At 39.3% G+C, this 19,532-nt stretch overlaps 1 protein-coding gene across 1 annotated transcript in view; it reads right to left on the reverse strand.

The window, feature by feature from the left end:
• The window catches only part of hcn2b (hyperpolarization activated cyclic nucleotide-gated potassium channel 2b), a 55,388-nt gene extending 36,069 nt beyond the window's left edge, over positions 1–19,319 (reverse strand). The window contains exons 1-4 of the mRNA XM_032572491.1: positions 18,449–19,319; positions 15,186–15,609; positions 9,535–9,696; positions 1,166–1,384 (exon numbers count right to left, since the gene is read on the reverse strand). Of these exons, the coding sequence (XP_032428382.1) occupies positions 1,166–1,384; positions 9,535–9,696; positions 15,186–15,609; positions 18,449–19,302 (1,659 nt within the window). The 5' untranslated portion in view covers positions 19,303–19,319. The remainder of the gene's footprint in view (positions 1–1,165; positions 1,385–9,534; positions 9,697–15,185; positions 15,610–18,448) is intronic.
• Positions 19,320–19,532: the final 213 nt, after the last annotated feature.

Consider the following 19,532-nt stretch of genomic DNA (forward strand, 5'->3'; position numbering starts at 1 on the left):
CAGCCTGATCTGCATCTTAAGTCCTTTACACACAGACTGCAGTAAACAGTTGTTTTTATTTCTCACAAAGAAACTAATTACAACATAGTATTAGCTCAGACATTGGCCGGTTTTGAGAAATATCTTCACCTTGAGCGAATGAATAATTTGATAAAACAATCCCAACAGCAAATGGCTGGAGAATAACATTCTTAATTTCTTGGTATACGAGTCCCTTTTTCAATTTTTGTTCATTCTAATCCCTGTTTGGGTCAGATTGTTCTTATAAGACAGATCATGATGTCTGATCAAGCCAAAAGACATTACTTGTTGGAGTTATTTAGTCACATTTCTTACAGGAAACTATGAGAAAACAGAGAAATCGCTTTAAATTGTCCAAGCAGGAACAAAATGTCCCACCTGGTTGATATACAATGTCGAAGACAGCTAGAGACGACAAATGGTACATATATATGAAATGCGGAAGGGGAAAAAATTAACAGCCCCTGATATTAAGTATGTTTTAGGTGTTACTGATCAGTCAGAGAACAACAAGCAGAGATAATGCAATGATACACAAAGGGAATTTTCACGTTTGATAGTTCCAGACTCGGTTCGACTGGGGACCAAAATTGCAACATTTGCTATCACGCTGCACTGTGTCAAACCCTTTGAAAAGCCTGCCTACTTCAGTGCTCCTGGTGAGAACTACAGAAGGAAGCAACACGAAACCCTCCGAAGAAGACATGAGCGCAACTAACTTCTTTGCTAACTGTAAAAAAAATTGGAGTGTTGTCAGATTTTACTGGTTGTAGAATTTCTCTTTAGTCTTTAGTAAAAAAAAAAAAAAAAAAAAAAAAACATGAGCACCCTTATACTTGCTCTTTTTTAGGCTATATTTACCCAGAATACTCGTGATATAATTCGCTTCCTGCTTTCTTCATTTGACAAACAAATGGGAAACTAGACAACAAACCCTGAAGATGAAATAAAGTTACATCTGCTTTAATTACCAATATCAAAGCAACCTAGGCAGATCTGGTGCTTTTTTTTTTTTTAAGTAATATCTCTTTCAGTTTCTAATAGTGAGGCTCTGTGCTGAATCTTTGCTCTTAAGTGTAAACCTAAACACAAACACATGGGTTGCTTGAGATGTTAGTTAACTGATTTGCAACAACATCCCTACCTTTTCCTGGTACTGCCGCCTTGATGAATCCAGAGACTGGATGAGGGCGGTTGCGTGGCCAATAAACATGGCGTAGCAGGTCGCTCCCACGATCATACTGAGCATGGTCAGCCAGATGTCCGACATGCTCTCTGGGGCTTGCCTGCCGTATCCAATGCACAGCATGTGACTCATGGCCTTGAAGAGGGCGAAGGAGTAGAGCTCGCTCCATGAGTCGTTCTGTTGGAGAGCGGAAGAAGCTGGTTAGAGGCAAGTAGGTGCGGTTTTTGGTTTTATGTCAAGAGAGCCAATCTGGTGAGGCGTCATACGTTTATTCTCTAGGAAGCAGCAGCAGCAGCATGTACAAGTGTGACTGAAGTGGTGAAAGAGGATGTATTAGGAAATGAGATGTTTTATGGGTGAGAAATTCCTGTAGCGAAGTCTGTAGCTCTGTGTCTGCTGAGTGGTTCAGGTTTCGTAGAGGGTCTAATCATCGTCACTAAGCAGAATTGCCTCGTCCCGGCCGAGAAAGAGGACGTAAAAAGAGAGTTGTTAATGAGGAGAGAGTTGTTAATGAGGAGTCTGAACTGCCTTCTCCGTTTCTCTTTTGATTGGTGCTCGAACACTCAGCTGGCCCTAATTCTCTCATGTTGGACTCATTAGACGGCCCTTCACCGGCACCCCACTTTCCCTCCTTAAACAGCTGCTGTGGGCAAACCGCCTCAAGGTTACCTATGTGCATGAAGGGTGCTTCCTCAAAAACTCACAAGCCCTGAAGGCACTATTTGATCGGATAGATTCTTATCTGATTTGTGTTTCTCCAGCCTAATTTGCATTGAATTTGAAATTCAAATGGGCTCGGTTTTGAAGAGGGAGGAGGAAAATATGTTTGCAGAAGTGCAAATGGTTGAAAATTACCATTTAGTAAAGCGATCTGAGATGAAGTGAGGAAATAAAATAAAAACAATTTAGATTTCTGTAAAACAACAACAACAAAAAACCCATAGTGGTATGTTTTGTGCCTTGAAGCTGAGTCATCCTGTTATTAGAAAATAGAAAGTTAGAATTAAAAGCATAATAAACAACATATTAGTTTTAGTTGCTCTATCTGTACATTTATTTTGTTTTACAGTGCTGCTATTTTCAGACGTATTTTAGGCATCCTGCACCAGACTGAGGCTCACTTAGACTAACACAGGTTGGGAAAAGATGTAAAACTGCTATCAGCATGCTGCAACACTGCAGGTGGATAAATGTCAGGATTAGGAACCTTTTACACATAGAGAAGTCACAGAAATGTGCTTCCTGATTCAATCGGCTAAATCTGTCTGTCTCTGTTTCTGACTGTGATTTTACTGTCCGGCACTGAATTTAGGAGTAAGGTGCAGTCACAAATAAGTGCACAGTAATTCATTGAATGTTTTTGTTCCACTGGGATCTGATTTAAATTTACCAAACATGGCACGCAACCTAAATGAAAGAGAGTGTTGCAGAATGATGCAACTTTTAGCAAAAAATGTCCCGCCTCCTGGAGCTTTTTCATACCGTGTCTTGTGTCAACCACAAACTTAAAGTGGCAAACCAACACAAAGTAGCAGGAATGCCACATGTGGATAAAATCCAACACTTTAAAACACCATCTCCAAAGTGACCCATGTTGGAGGCAGCATCAACTTGTAGGGATTTTCTTGTGTTGTTGTTGTTTTGAAAGTAAATAAAAGTTTGTCAGAGTTGGAGGCCGAGGATCAGGCTCCAGAGCAAACACAGCCAGAGTTACAGTGGAATAATATAAAGCAAAGTTTATTCATTTGTTACACCTGGCCCAGACAAAGTCGAGACGCAGAAGAAATGCTGTAAAATGCATACAAAGCTGGTAGAGACATACAGTACAGACCAACGGTTTGGACACATCTGTGTGTCCAAATTTTTGGTCTGTACTGTACGTCAAGAGTAGAGTTCTACAAGGTATTGGCTCTGGAACTGAATAAAATTGCACAACTTCTCAGAGTTTTGGTTGAAAGAAAAGTTCAGAGCCATGAAATTTGCTTCCAATTTACAATTATGAGCTACTTCACTTTTCTGAAAAAATAAAATAAAAAAATTGCTTATTAAATACTTGCTAAATGAGAAGGCCTCACAACCTGAATTACTGCAGCCCTGGCATGACACTAAGGCCAATTTTTTAAGTTATTGTTCAAAATGGGAAAGACTGAGAACCTGTAAACAAAGTAAGTGATCTTCAACACTGGGAAAATACCTCCTTGAAAATAACTGCAGGGCTAAATTTGGTATGCCTAAAGTCAACCCTATAAGCTTAAAACATCTAGAGGAGGAACTGAGTTTATTTTTGCATAGAGCTTAGTAGGGAGGCAAAAATATCTACAAAGCTCACCATTGCAGAGTGAAAGATTACAATTAAATGTTTCACTGTGTGATTATGCTACTGTGATAATAAATACACTTTTGCACATCTTTGGAAGCAGTACTGCTAATTGGGGAGGATGGTGAACTACTACTGTAAATCTTTACACCCCAGCAGGGATTTTTTACTTTTTCTTCTGTAAATTAAAGCAGTTGAAAAAGATTCCAGAAAAATTTTAATTTCCACCAAGCTTCTACTTCCACAAACGTACCGCTGACAGTTCAAATGTTAATTCCTCTTGTCGTTTTTTTGCGTTCCTATTAAACGTTTTTTTACGGCCAAATAGGCATTTCGAAAATTTTAAGATTTCTTTCTCAGTTTTGTAGAACAGCGTCGCATGAACACAAAAATGTACTCCGATGTGGCCTTCCTTCCAAGGTTACCTTGTTGAAAACACAGCAAAGATCAGATCGTTTGAAATATTTTTCACTGTCAAGCACTATAGTCGCAATTGTGAACAATTTAATTGATGTCTAATGATTTGCCTTCTGGAAAGCAGTACCTTATTAATTCTCAGCATCACGACAAATATGCATATGTAGATTTTACTGAAGTCTTCATTTACCTGTAGCAGTTTGATTATAAAACTCTATACGGGAGAAACTCTCCTAGCAAGAGAGAACAGCTGAAGAGTCCCTTAGTGTCTAAGTTTGAGTTAACAGCTGATTAAAACCGACAGATTGCACAGCTGTCTCTTACTGTAGGAAATTACAATCTTCAGAGTAACACAATAAACTAATTCTACAGAGATACTACCTTGTGTGAAGGCTGGGGGGGGGAGCCAGGAGGCAGAAAAAAACAAATGAAATTAGTTCTTGTGTTCCATTTTATTTGCTATCGGTCTTCACTGAGCTGCACAGATGATAGCTAATTGTACATAATACATTTAGGGAGGAACACAAAGGGACTTTGGGACATGGATAATGCATGGTGCAGTCGGGTAGTGACTGTACGTGCACGCCAGCTCGCGTCTGGGTGGCGGCTGTTCGACTCTCTGGATCTGTCTGCTCATGTCGGTAGGCGACTGTGTGCTTGCTCCGAGTTAAGGTGGGCAGCTTTTCACTCTGAATGTCTAAAACCGACACGAGGAGTTTGTTTTACTTCAAAGGACACACATTTAGAATTTTAATATGTAAACATCCATAAAAATAGCTTGTTTAGATTCATAATTTAGAGCCACGGGGTCCATGTTTGAGTTTATAATTCAAAACTAAATGGGAACAGCATCTTAAGATAGCTTGCTGTCTGCTGGAGTGTGTTGAAAATTAACAAGGTTGCACAGAACAAAAAAAAAGACTTTGATTTAAGCATCACAGTAATAACTTGGTGTCACTTTCAGTGTCAAACCTAAACATTAAATTAATGAGAAAAACACAATGATATTGTGATATAGTGCATTTTAAAAGTATTTATAAGCCTTGACTTTGAATACATTTTGTATATATATGCATATTTTGTAAGTAAACCAACACAAAGTTGTGCTTAATTGTGACGTGGAAGGAATGGTATACATAATTTTCATTATTCATTTTGTGAATATGAAAGCTGAAATCCATTGCATGCATCTGTTCTAACTTGTGTCATTACTTTCTAGAAACGATTGGCGGGCATGTGGGTTATTGGTGTGCTGTCCAATCAGATTTCAGTATCAACATGTTGCCAGGGTACAACATGCCTACATTCAGTAAACAATATAGCAGCAGAATAGTTCTTCTAATCAAGGATCCATGTGGTCACGCATTTAAATACCCGATCTGAATGATGCATTTAGAGCAGGAGGCTTGAAATCCAGTGTTATGTGAGACGCATATTGTTTTATAACTTAACCGTGATTATAACTTCACCATTGTCTACCTTTCTGCTGTGTTCCTGGTTCCTCGTAATGCTGATTGTTCACTAAAGTTCTCTAATAAACCCGTGAGAAAAGTATTTTCTGTTGGAAATGTGGTAATACGTGTAACCAGTAATACAAACAAACAAAAAATTCAACCTAAAAGATTCTAAATGTTGTGAAACATTAAATTCTTATTGTATAGATACCAAAATGGTAACAGCCTAAACTGAAATGATCTGATATACATGCTCACATTTATTGTGCTTGGTGAGGTTTGATCCCATTTAAAAACAGACTTTTTTATATTGCTTAGCTTGCTGCATTTTACAGCTTCACATCTGTTTAAGCCCTAAAGGGTTCAAGTCTGGCAAATAACCCAGCAGGGCACATCACAGCTGTCATTTTGTGAGCTTTAAGCAAAATGTAGTTCCACCCATGCAAGTAGGACTATTTGTAGTCCAGATATAAAAAAAAAACTGCTTCAAAGGTTTAATCTTGCACAAAGAGAGGTTTTTCTATAAAGTAAACTGGTTAATATGTGTTCTCAGGTTCTATTGGCCATAACTTCTGCCTTATAAAGGGTTAAATACCAAACACAGAAGTGGAAAATAGTTAGCTGAAGTGCAACCATCTCCATTTTTTTTTCTTTTTTGATGAAGTAAGCTGCAATCATATGATTTAAGCTCAAAGCATCTTTTCAAATCTGGTTGTGCCAAGAATGAAGAAGACCTTTCATTTTCAACTATGGAAAGTCTCTCCAGAGATGAAAAGGTTGATAAACTGATAGACAAATTTCACTGTGGGACAATAAAGTATCTGATCCGAAAAAGCCACGAATAATCATTTTTTACCATTGCAGACAAACATAATCTGCTATAGCGCCTGACCATGTGGCATGCAGGATGTTGACCAGATGGAAAAACCTTTCATTGAGTCATCAGTTCTGCTGAATAGATCATTGCCTTCTCCTGTGTTCTCTGTAGATTCAGAATATCTTTAAGGACACGTCACACCCTTAACGTAAAATTTACTTTCTATAGGCAAAGACAGGCATTGTAGTTTCTAGAGCACAACAAACTTGGAGTGGCGTCCTTAGTGATAAATAAATAAATAAATAAGTAAATAAATAAATAAATAAAGTCAAGTCTCAATCAGTCCTTACAGAACAGCAGATAAGCTCCTAATTAATTATCATTTATATAATTCATGACTTATCTAAACACATTTAGGGTCCAATTATTTAGTTTGGCTCGCTGGGTTGCACTGCTGCAGCTTACATCAGGGAAAGCATCCAGCATTTCAGAAGTCTGTCTTAAACTATAGTATCATTGTTATCTGGTGGATCCTGGCCAGATAACTACGGTGGTCATCTGCACAAACACACAGGAAGACCTCCACAAACTGATCTTGCACTTTCTACTTGTTCACACAAACCCTGACAGGCCTCCCAGGCCGTCAGATCACCTCAGTAACTGAATGAAACGAGGATATTCTTACCAACTTTGAAAGCCTGAGAGTGTTTTTAAAGTGCTTCTCTGGGTGACTGAATAAAACATTAATGCATAAACAAATTAGCTGTTACAACAACTCGTCTTCCAATGCAGTAAAATAAGTTGAATTCTAAGTGGAGCGTACAGACAGGAGGAGGGGGGAGGCAGCAGCTTTATTCTAATGTCACTGACTGAGCAGCCAATAAGCCTGAGGTAATGTTGACTCGGGGTGGGGGGAAAACCCACCTGTCATCATGCACATAATACAGAGTCACTTATGTAACAGACCATGGAGATCTGCTTTGTTGTGATGACTGAGCTGTTGAATCCTGCATGTTCATATACTGTTTACAAGTCAACAGTTGCTTCTTAAAGTGTGAAGAGGCCGATGTTCACACATTACAGAAAGCTCCAAAGTTGCACGTAGCAAAAAAGACGTGCCAAGCAAGCCACCATGACGCTGCGGAGAGAGCTTAAGAAAGGAGACGCAGGTTTAAGTCCAGCAAATGTCCAGCAGAGGCAGGCAGACGATCGGCCTGAGTTGAACCATGAGGACCACAGGGAGACAGGAAAAAGAAGTAGAAAACCGTTGGCGATTTTTCCTACACTGAATTCTGTTGGTCTGTTACATAAAATCCCAATAAAAACCTTGATGTTTGAAGTCATAAAATGTGGAAAAAAGTTTCAGTGGTTATAAGTATTTTTGTAAGGATCTATAGGCGCTGTTGCAGATAAAAGTGTTTGCACCATTTAGTGACATTTGGCACGCAAATGTCACCGAGCCATGTGGAAGCTGACCCTTCTCTGATACTGGGAAACCGCCACATCAGCAAAACATAATACTGAAAGTGGAGTTGAATACCAATCGAAATCAAATACGAACACAGCCACATGAACAGAGACAACATCGTCAGATTCTAAAGCACGAGGCTTGTAAAAGGACAACACAGGGAAGAAGAAAGTGGCATGAAATCTATTCTAAATTTGGTTTTCCAGACAAACCAAGAGCCAAAGTCTATAACCTGACAAAGGTATTGTACAGAGTTGGAAGCGATGTACTCTGTTTTGCCACACACACGGAGGAGAAAAAAAAACAGATGGATCGACAGAGATGCAATGATGATATTCTTCAAGGTCAGCGAGGATGCAGACATGTGGTACATCACAGGAAGTCTCTCATTTTCTTTTACACAAACTGTGACAACACACCTATCCATATAAGGATTTTTATGTCATAGGATTAAACAACCTGATTGTGTTGAATCTGTGTGCCAAAATAAGGAGACTGTGCCTTAGCAAATACTGTAGGACATTGGGATAACGGAGTCAGGCACCTGTGAAAAGAGCCTGGATCTGACAAAAGCTACAGAGGAGGAATTATCCTGTCTGATTCACTTCAATTATAGGACGATTCTAGTTGCAGAAATGAACAGAGAAGGGCCATTATTCTACTCTAGATGAAGCTTAAAGTAACTATTGCCAATTAAAGTCCTGAGATTTCTCTTTTGATAATTTATTTCCAGCATGTGCACTCTGTCGTTAATATTATCTTAACTAAAGTTTTTCCAAGGTTTTCCCTGTGTCTAGTCATCACTTCTGACTGATTCCCTGTTCCTTGTAGAAAAAAACAAATCATTTCCACAGCATAATGCTGGCATTGCCTGTATTCATGGTGATAATGAAACAATTGAATCCAGTTATTAATTAGGGAGGTGCACTGGATTTTACCAAGAAGAAATATTAGGTTCGTACTCTCTCAGCTCTAAAGATATAATGATTTCTATTTTCTGCCCTCGTAGCTTTTTTGTTCCATAATAAACTCTTAATGCTACAAACCCATCGGCACGCCATGCAGGTGTGTACGGTTCACACGTCCCGATGTTAAGCTGGCCTCCAGCCACGTCAGCCATCAGCTTCCAATCTGTTACCAAGGCAGAATGACAAATCTGATTGAGTTCTGTTTAAGTCACAAATGTTGAAGTCAGAAACAACTCCGGAGGCTTTGCACTCTCGTTTTCATTTGCGTTAACATTTGCAATTTGTGTGTTTTTATGTGTCCAGTGGCTTATAAGGTGAAGCAGGACATATGGGGAGTCTATGGTGACGTTCTACTGGTTAACTGAAGCTTATTTAGTTTTTGATGAGACGGACAAAAACAGACTGCTTTGCAGAAATTAACTATGATGACAAGAAATGTTAACTGAGAAACTGCCTGTTTAAGAGATTAATTAGTGCCACTAACTCTCATATTAATGTTTTTAATAAGGTTTTTCATCAGTTACAGCTTTAGCTAATAGCTTTTCAAGTAACTAAAAGGTTTATCTATCTATCTCTGTGTAATACTTCTGAAGGAAAGCCTTGTGGACACATGGCCAAACAGACAGCTTCAAGAAAAGCTCTTCTTCAGCATCTCCTTTTCTCCATGTTTTTAGCGAGAGCAGGTGTGCACACACGTGTGTGTGAAAGCTCCTCTTTGAGTGAAGCTCATTTTCCTAATGTGACTGCCTTTAACTCTCCACTTTGTTCCAGCGGAGAATGTGTTCCATGTTTTGATTGTCGCTGATTTGTTGCCCAACGTTTGTCGTCTGCAATTTCCGGCACGAGCTCATTAAGAAGCACCATAGAAACAGGGCGCTCTGCTCACCACCATCTTGTTAAGTGACACCCAGCAGTCAGACGGGAAGTCCTGCAGCATGGGAACGAGAAACTGCAGACAGCCGTCCCAGTGGCACAGCAGCAGCATCATCCCGATCAGGTTGAATATTCTCATCACAGCACTGGCCAGGTCATAGGTCATGTGGAAGATCTGTCAGTAGGAGCAGAGATGGGAAGAGAGGTTACACAACCGGAGAGTTGGGAAGGATAAAGCGGCGCTATACGTGTGATTTGAATTAACAATCATTGTTTAAACAAGCACAGTCACAGTTCGGCGAATGGCAAACACAGTCAGATCTGCTTTCACTGCCCATCCAGAATGGTGTAACACATTCATCGGCAACAGATTTTCAAGCTTTGTTTTGGAAGATGTGGCTTTTATTTGACCAATCTACTCTACAGACTAGGTCTTCATTAACCGGAAAGCTTTTCAGACAGCAGCTAATTGTGAAGCCCTAAGGGTGATTTTTTTGTTGTTGTTTTTTTTTGAGGGGGGGAACAAGTGAAATATAAGGTGAGGTACAATAATGAATTGTCTTTGACTCATAGAAAAGTTTTGAATACTCTTCATGTCAAACAAATCACATGCAAAAATCTGTAGCTGATGACTTAGACCACCGGAGTTCAACTAATATGGGCTGCTGACACAAAAATAAGATGCAAAATCTATGAATTGTGTCTTGTTTGTAGATTTAGTCAACCAAAGGTACAATTATAAATAACAGTAGAGTTTCTTACAAAGTACCAACAATGTCTGGAAAAGTTTGATTGAGGTATTTTACATGTCTGAATAAACAAGACAAAATATCTGTATTTATTCTTTCTTTCTCTCTTTCTCCCTTTTTTTATTTTCTTCCATCCATCCACTCATCCATCCCTCATCAGTGGAGGACTATCCATTTAAAGATGTGTAATAACAGAGCAAAATAAAAGCAAACAATTATTTGTCAGAAACCAGATAAAAATATTATGTTCCAATTCAGTTGCATCATTTCTAAGTTGATTTTACACATTACCAGACATTCACATCTTCTAAAAATCAACCAGGATTGGTGCAGGGAATTAGATCTAGGCTTATAAGAATGTGCTTTCAACAAACAAATGCGTATCTAGTACTTTTTTCTACATGTCACATTTAACATGGCACACTCATCTGCGAATAGGGACAGTAGCTTCGGTATATTCAAAGGTCTAATACAACAGGTTTAGAGTCAAGTCGCAGGTGAAATGTTGTGAACGTTCAAAGAAGAAATTTTGATAAAATGAACATCTGGGTGATTTGCTGGTGCTGTTTCTCTGCTTAAGGTAAGAGTCTGGTCTCAGCCTGGTAAACACTAATCACTGCAGTCTCCTTGGCAGTCAGCCAGGTTGGGTTGCCACTGTGTGCGTGTGTCTGTGTGTGAGGGGAGGTGTGGCGGGGGGTAATATTTTACATGGTGTGAAATCCTTATTTAACTGGGCCAACTGGAGGCCTCACTAAATCATAAGTAAAAGTGTATTTCCCCAAAAGGGACAGGAGTAGTGTCCAACAGGCAGGCGAAGTAGGCCAGACACTGCATGTCTGCTCTATAAGTTTATATATTTATGTGTGGCTGAGAGCCCCAGCTCTGAGAGCCCAGCTGATGGCTTCTTATTCCAGAGCATGCTAATTTCTTGCAAGATACACATGAACTAGGCCGAAAGTGTCTGGAGATGTAAAGGGTCAGGCACTGTCAGGAATTTTACAGCTGGGGAGCAGCGAGGTCGGGATATTCTGTAATTCCTCCAGGATCAGAGACCCTGCCGACAGCAACTGGGAGGTCGCTGGAACATTAAAACTGAAAATCATATTATACTCCATTCGCGATATGCATGCTGTGACGTTCAGACACAGACCTATCTTGGGCATGATCTTAGCTGCTAATGATGCACTGGAGTCATTTTTCTTTTCCAGGAAGCAACAATTACACAAAACACATTCTCTGTAACTACTAAAAATAAGTGCACAAGTTGGATTTTATTTTGAATTTACTCCTATCCACTTAGGCTGGAAATTATACTCACGGTCTCAAATATATACATAAAATCCACTGGTTTTTGAATAAATGGCCCTCAGGAACCTGCACTAAAACCACATGTTTTGTGTTGCCATAGTCATGCCCAAGTAAAGTGCATTGTAAGTTTGGCTCCAAAGTAATGCGGGCTTCTCTTACCAGATCAGAAGAATAAATTATTTAAATCAGAAACGCTTTTAGATTCTGCAAATATCTCCAATGAACAAAGTTCTTCTTCTGTTGTACGTATAAAAATGCATAATTCACCACCAAAGCCGGTGCTTTTTCTACCTTTTGTTTTGTTGTTTAGCATCTGTGTTTGAAAAATGTCCATTGACTTGATGACTTGGGTTGGTTAAGGAGAAGCAAGATGGACAAGATGTGGAGCTCATCCTTTGATTAGGCGCCATTCACATCGTGATTAATGAGTCTCCAGGACTAATACTCCTCCTGACACCATAACAGCGCCTGGCTATGTGTCACTGTCACACCACAATCTGGATCAGAGCACTTCTCCATGACCACAACTGGAAGGAGGTATATAAAAAAGAATCCATTCCTTCATACTGTGTGAATGCTGGCTGTAGACTCAGACTCTCATTATCCTGAAAGCAAAACAGCAGCATCATGTGGTTCCTGCACCAGGAAATTACCCCCTATGTTCTCACTGATGCTCATGACTTCCTTAGTGCTGGTTCAAATTTCTAACCATGTAAAAAAAAAAAAAACTGTTTGAGTCCTCATTACAACGCCCAGGTGATCTTCTAGAGAGCCCACCTGCAGATAAGTAAGCTGAACACTGGGGGTGGGTCCAAGTCTGGATCGAGCTGAGCAGAGCTGAGCAGAGCAGAGCTTGGCTGAACTAAGCAGTTCAGGCCAGAGCCATTATTTTTGCTGCTGTGTTTGAATCGGTAATTGTGCCTCTCACTGAACTTAAATTACCACTCTGTAATCAGAGGAGCAGCGGCTTCTTCAGAGCGAGAGGATGGTAGATGTTTGGTTTGTCAGACTGATCTGTTTGTGCGCAAATTAATAAAAGCACATGAGGCCGGTAAACCAGGCAGTAACTGTAGTTTGTGCAGCCAGGACGGGGCATATTACGGATGATAATGCATCTGTCCATTGATGAAGCTTATTTTCTCTGCAAAAGGATGAGTCATCCATAAGTTGTTTTTATTTTTGCTTTCTTGCATTATTTTAAGATTTTCTGTGACTTTTCAAATATCTCATTCATTTTTCTTTTTCTTTTTTTGGCCATTTTAAGCTGAATGTAAAAAACCCAAAGGTTAACCAGTGTTAAATCAAAATAAAGTAACATCTCAAATGTTGTTTTGCATAGACAGGGCAACTAAAGGTTAATGGATCTTGTAGGTCTTGTGTTAGATGCTGTTAATCTGCTTGGACTTTTATTATAGGCCCGACTCATTTCTATTTGTCCTCCACTTATCCAGCTTAACTGATTATTAAAAGACAAGTTTCACAATAAATAGTAATGTGCTAAGTGTTTAATAAATAAGAACAAATGAAAGAACTGAAAAGAAACTAAAGCAATTTGTTTTAACAAGGAATAAATGAAGAGAAGCAGAAGTAGGAAAAATATTATTGTCTTTTTTTTTTTTTCATCAGAACTCTTGCTGCAAGGTTTTGGGTCAGCTGAAAGATGTTCACTAATACTTTTTGGACTTCTTGGTTGTTATTTTAAGAACCTACCCTTAAAATAACAATAATTTTAATTTCAGTAATATTCCTGAGATGAAAAATGAAAGTCCTGGAAACCTGTTTAATATAGGATTTAATAGACATGTCCTAGTCACACACACACACACACAAAATATATATATATATATATATATATATATATATATATATATACTGTATATCTATGTGTGTGTGTCTTTCAAAAGAAACTGCTTAGTCAGTCACTTATTCTTTACAGCATTACATGGGGCTCTGGTAAAAGGTAAAGAAGTTCAGTATTATATATATATATATATATATATATATATATATATATATATATATATATATATATATATATATATATATATATATATATATATATATCAGTGTTGCTTCCTAAGTGGACAGTTTGATTTCACAGAAGTTTGATTTACTTGGAGTTATATTGTGTTGTTTAAGTGTTCCCTTTATTTTTTTGAGCAGTGTATATATATATATATATATACATATATATATATATATATATATATATATATATATATATATATATATATATATATATGTATATATATATATATATATAAATGGAAAAATCCAACCCTTTCTTACAAACAGTAACCAGCTTTTTGCATGTTTCCTTGGTGATAAATCATTGTACTAGTCTTTAACCATCATGCTAATCTTTAGCTCTTTTCACAAATCTCAATCAGATTGAACTTGGGTTTCTGTTTGGGCCATTTCAAAGCATTAATATTACTTCCACTCAGACCCAACATGTTGGTGAAATCTGTTTTAGATCAAGCTAATACAGGGGAATTAAAAATTCTGGGCATTATTAGATGCATATAGGCTGCTTGCTTGTTTGTTTTTTTTCTCGTTCAGTTAGTCTTTCAGCTCCTTTTCATGCCTTGTTTGTCTGTCATGTCTCATAAAACTGTAAAGATAAAATCTGTGTTAAGAGAAAAGAAAATGCAGTTAATTTCACTGAAATGTTTGTTCACATTCCCATGACACTGCCTTTTCACTTTCTTACCGACAAGCACACACTACGCTTTAATTAACTGCATCAGTAAACTGGGTTACAGTGATCTATAATCCAGCCACCGGGTTTATTCTGATACTGCATTGTAAAACCTCATTTATCCACCTGTTGGAAAGCCATTATGAACGGATGCACGGTCGAGATATGCATAACACAATCACTTGTTTAATTGCATGAGCTACTACAGAGAAATCCAATTTCTCATTATTAAAGCACGGTCAGAATGCATTCGCTTTTGGGAGAGGCCGATACCTCTTTATTATGATTATGTTGATTAAACTGAACATTTCTAGCAGCTTTTGATGTAAGAGCGACGAGCGCCTGTGCTGTAAAGCGCAAGTGGTGGAGGAATGGAGGTTGAAAAATGTCTGATTACGTGAAAACTTTGCTACATCCTGCACATTCTGACGTTGTCTGCACAGGCGGCACGTGGGAATAAAAAAAGTAGGAGTCAAGTCACTCGTTCTGTTTGGATTTTGGTGTGACAACCTTTCGTTCCTATGGGTAGTTTAGTTGAACTATTCATTTGTTAAAAAGCATCCTAAAAACTGTAACAAAGAAATACAAGAGAAAATTTGTAGGATTTTGGCATATTTCTGAAATCAGAACTTGTTTGTTTATTCCCAGTTTTTTTTGGAAAAAAGTTTCAATTTCAAAGTTGTTTACTCCTACAACTGAAAAACTAAACTTATTTTGTAATTTTAATTATAACACTTAAACAAATAAAGCACTTTGCTAGCTGAAATCTGCATGCTGTTGCAGTTAGATAGTAAAGTGAAACAAAACCTCGATGCTTTCATCAGTGACTGTTTACCCACTGGTGATCAGTACCAAACCATCTTCCTTTTCCTTTACTTAAAGGACAAAACATAAATATTAGCGTACCTCCTCCCACTGGTGGATGTAACGGATGAGTCTGGACAGCCTGAGGAGGCGCAGCAGGCTGAGGATCTTCGTGAACCGAACGATGCGCAACGCCCGGGCCGTTTTGTACACCTCTGAGTCGATGCCCTTCTCCACAATGAGGAAGATATAATCCACAGGTATGGAGGAAACAAAGTCCACGATAAACCAGCTCTTCAGGTACTTCTTCTTGATCTTCTTGGGATCCAGGATGATCTCGGTGTTATCTTCGAACACGATGCCCGTCCTGAAGTTGAGCACCAGGTCCATGAGGAAGAAGGTGTCCGAGACCACGTTGAAGATGATCCAGGGCGTTGTCGTCTCGTCTTTGAAGAAGGTGATGCCAACCGGGATGATGATCAGGTTGCCGACCATGAACATCAGCATGGTGAAGTCCCAATAGAACCTGAGCAGAAGATGATTCAAGCAAAGATTTATCCGTGCCAGGCCCAATGCTGAAGTTTTCAACATGAAACATTATAAATATGTATTTCTGTGTTTGCTCTGACTAAAGCCATCTAGAGCAGCTACCAGGATTTGTGGTAAAAATCCTTCAAATATATCCGTCTTTAATTGCAGTAGCTTAAAAATCTGTTAGCTGTTTCTTTGATTTCAGTACATTTATTCTGTGTGGAAAATAAAATCAATATTTAGAAATAACTGTCTTTGTTTGGCCTCCCAATAAAATATATGCAGTGAAGAATATGTTTGAGTCTTTTATTTTTGCTCGAATAAGACACTTGAGTTATTACAGCATGAGACACAGAGGCCTGTTTCTCTAAGATCCCTTAAAAAGGGAAGAGATAAAATAAAATTAATATGAAAATTTAAGTTGGTGATATTGATTATGATTAACTCAACTTTTTTAAAAATCTTGTTACTTTGCCATTACAACAGGTGTGAGAAATAAGGGTAGTTGGGAGAAAAACAATAGTGAATAGTGAGCAGGAAGGTAAGGGAAGTGAAAGAAACATTCAAAGTTCATTATTACTGCTGCAAAAAAGTGGCATCTTGGGAACTCAAAATGGCCATAAAAACTGGTAGATGTAACACAGCAGGCCTTTTTAGAGAAGCATGGCATTAAAAAACTTTTTCTGTCAAGGCGTTGCAATAAATAATTGGAAGTTGCCAAAAACTCTGGGACTGTAACTGGCATAGTGTTCTTCCATCAGATAGAACTAAGGATAATCTTAGGATTATTTATCAAAGTCCCAACGAATGCTGTTAGAGGGCATTGCATCATGAACTCATTGGAAAACAGGGACTTTTTCTTTAAAAATCTAATTCAGTGTTAATGTAGTTACAGCTACAGATAAAGTTTTGTATAATATACACCGGTGTGCCACTTGGCCAGGTAAGACTTTATCTAATGGAACTTCCTGGTAAAATAATGGATAAATAAATAATATAAAATATGCAGTGACAGTGATTTTGTCAAACAAAACAGAAACAGACAAACAAAAAAAACTCATAAAGTGGACTTTTTTATATATTCTAAAGGAAGGTATTCAAATTACAAGCCCACCATTTCTAATTGCTTCAGTGTTGTGAAGATAAATTTTATTTCAAGGATGTTTACAAATGTTTATCATGGCTGTGAAAAAGAATTAAGGGCACAGTAAAATCTGAACTGCCTGGACACAGTGCTGCTATTAGCAGCTGATATCACACGCCTGCAAAGATACCGTTCAGCAGCATTCATAACTTTTACTGGGACAGCATGAAGCAAATCACCCTTGATGGGGACATGCTTAGAAAACAGTGCTGACATTTACAACAGAGATATAAGCTGGTAGAGATTACTTTCATTTTCTCACTTGATTCATTTTCAGCATTTTCACCACCAACTTTTGATTCAGAAATCATTGAAAAGTTTGTTTTATTTTACTAGATTATTCAAAAGGTGCAACTTATTTATTGTGTAGTTTCCTTACACGCAGAGTGATAACCTTTACACATGTATTTCTATCAATTTTGATGGTTGTGGCTTATTGCTAGTGAAAAAATTATAATTTTATGCAACATTAAAATGCTCTAAGAACTGAAATACTGAAACACAGGCCCATTGAAGAATATGTCCATTAAATTATCGACTCAATACTCCACTGTGGTTCTTTTTGTGTTACTGTATCAGTGCAGCATGGCATGGTTAACCATGCGTTTATAACAGCCTTCAGCCATTTTACATTGTTGGCTCTGATGTGCAGTCCATAGATTCTGAATTGGGTTTATATCAGGTGTGTTCAACCCAGCAGCACAGTGGTAGCATGGTTATTCAATCGGGTATTGATACTTGGTAGTCCTCTTAGAAAATGAAACCAGCATCTCCATCAAATATGCCAGCAGGAGGGAAACAGTGTTCTAAAATTTCTGGGCTGCTTCACAAACCCAATAAGGTTGTTGTTACTCTAGTTGCTTGTCACCTTCTGGTGCCACACTGTTTCATTTCACGAAACATTCCAAGGTTGGAGACAATATAGGAATGTTGTCTTCCTTAGTTGCTTATGTTGTCTTCAACATAGTAACTACCTGTTACTAAGCCAACAGATAGCTTAGTATTTAAGCTAACTACCTGTTAGCAATTAGCTTAATTAGGTGGTAGCTTTTATGGCTAAAGCTGTCAACGACTGTTTCCTGGACAAATGAGAAGTCTGCATTCTCCACCCTGACAGTGGCTCATAACCTGACTATAACAAAACTTCTTTATATTAAACAAAATCACTTAATCAGTGCCAAGAACTATGCTTACGTTCTAACAATTAAATAAACACAAATAATATCTTGGAACATCGCTGTGTGCAGGGTTTTCTGACTGAATTACTGAAATAAATGAACTTTTTAGTGTTACTCCAATTTATTGATACATTCCTGTATGAGAGAAGGGCGTTTAGTAAAGCAAATGGACCATAGCTCGAACTATCCATGGTGCTGAAATCGACTTTTTCCGCACATTCCGAAGAAACTTGTGCAGAACTGACACGGCTTGCCTGAGCCCAGATGATTAAAAAGTACTGCTGTGAACGCAGCGTTTTATCAAATGGACAATGAAAAACATTGGCCAGCGGCCTCAATAAATCTCAATATGTGTCCTTTCAAATGAGAAAGATAAAAAGAACTAAGTATGCTTAATGATAAATATTTATTTTTGTGTCCTGTTTTTTTATTTTTTTTATTTTTTTACTTCCATTCACATAAAACTTTAACAGGATGAACTATTCGTGAACCCCTTGCAGACCGTCCCGTACCTGAAGTCGCTGTATGGGTGGATAATCCAGTTCCCCGCAGACTTTACGCGCTCCTGCTCCTTCTCCACCGCCTTCTGGCTCCCGAACATGCGCAGGGAGAATTTGTTAACTCCAGGCTGGAGCATGGAGCTGAACTGCCGCTGCATGTACGTCTGGTTCCCCCTGGAGTCCCCATCGTCCGGAACTATCTGAGAACTGTCCTCCGCTTTAGTGAAAGTGACAGAGTTTCTTGACTCCACGCCCGGCGGCATCTGACCTTTACTAGTAGGGGCGTTGGAGAAGGAAACTCTAGAGTCCTTCTTCTCCGTCGCTGCGCTGGTCTTGACCTCAGTCCCGACGGGCCCCTGAATTAAAGACCCCGCGGAAGTGACAGAGGCGTCCATCCCCCCGGCCTGCCCCCTTCCGTCCTCACTCCCTACGGCTCCATCCGCCTGCTTCTCTTGTCTGGAGATGAGAGAAGACAGGCTCCCTGAACTCGTCGGGTCCCTTCTACAGTCTCCGTTCTTGTTGCATATCATTCCGACGGGCCCCGCTCCTGTCACGCTTGCCTCCGAAACTGTGTCCCCTCTGTGGTGCTCTGACGCTGAGCCGCCCCGGCCACCGGCAGCCTCCCCGGGGCATAACAAAGCAGAGTCGGCGCTGTCAGCGGTTCCCAGAGGTTCCTTAAAGGAGTCCTCGTCCTGCAGGAGCCACAGCTCGTTGTTGTTGCTGGAGCTTTTGCGCGCAGCCCCGCCTCCAAGCGTGAATCTCTTCATCTCGGTCCCCCAGCCGCTCCCATCATCCGCGCATCCGCTCAGTCTGGCAGATACTGGAGGCGCCAGAGGCTGCTGGAATCTGGGCTCCTCCTCGTCCATCACACCGGCAGGAGGAGACTCCCTTTATACCTTGAACCTGGAGAGAGGAGGAGGAGGAGCAGCAGCAGCAGCTCTCCACTTTCCATTCACATCACTTCGGGGAACGAGCGGCGTGGCGTTACTATGGCTGCACACTGTCAGCTGTTTTATTATATGTCTGCAATAAAGACCGAAAGATGATGACAAGACTGTCAGCCTTGGGAAACAAACACACGCAGGTAGCTTCTGCA

This window comes from Xiphophorus hellerii, chromosome 9, assembly GCF_003331165.1.
Source record: "Xiphophorus hellerii strain 12219 chromosome 9, Xiphophorus_hellerii-4.1, whole genome shotgun sequence".
NCBI lineage: Eukaryota > Metazoa > Chordata > Actinopteri > Cyprinodontiformes > Poeciliidae > Xiphophorus > Xiphophorus hellerii.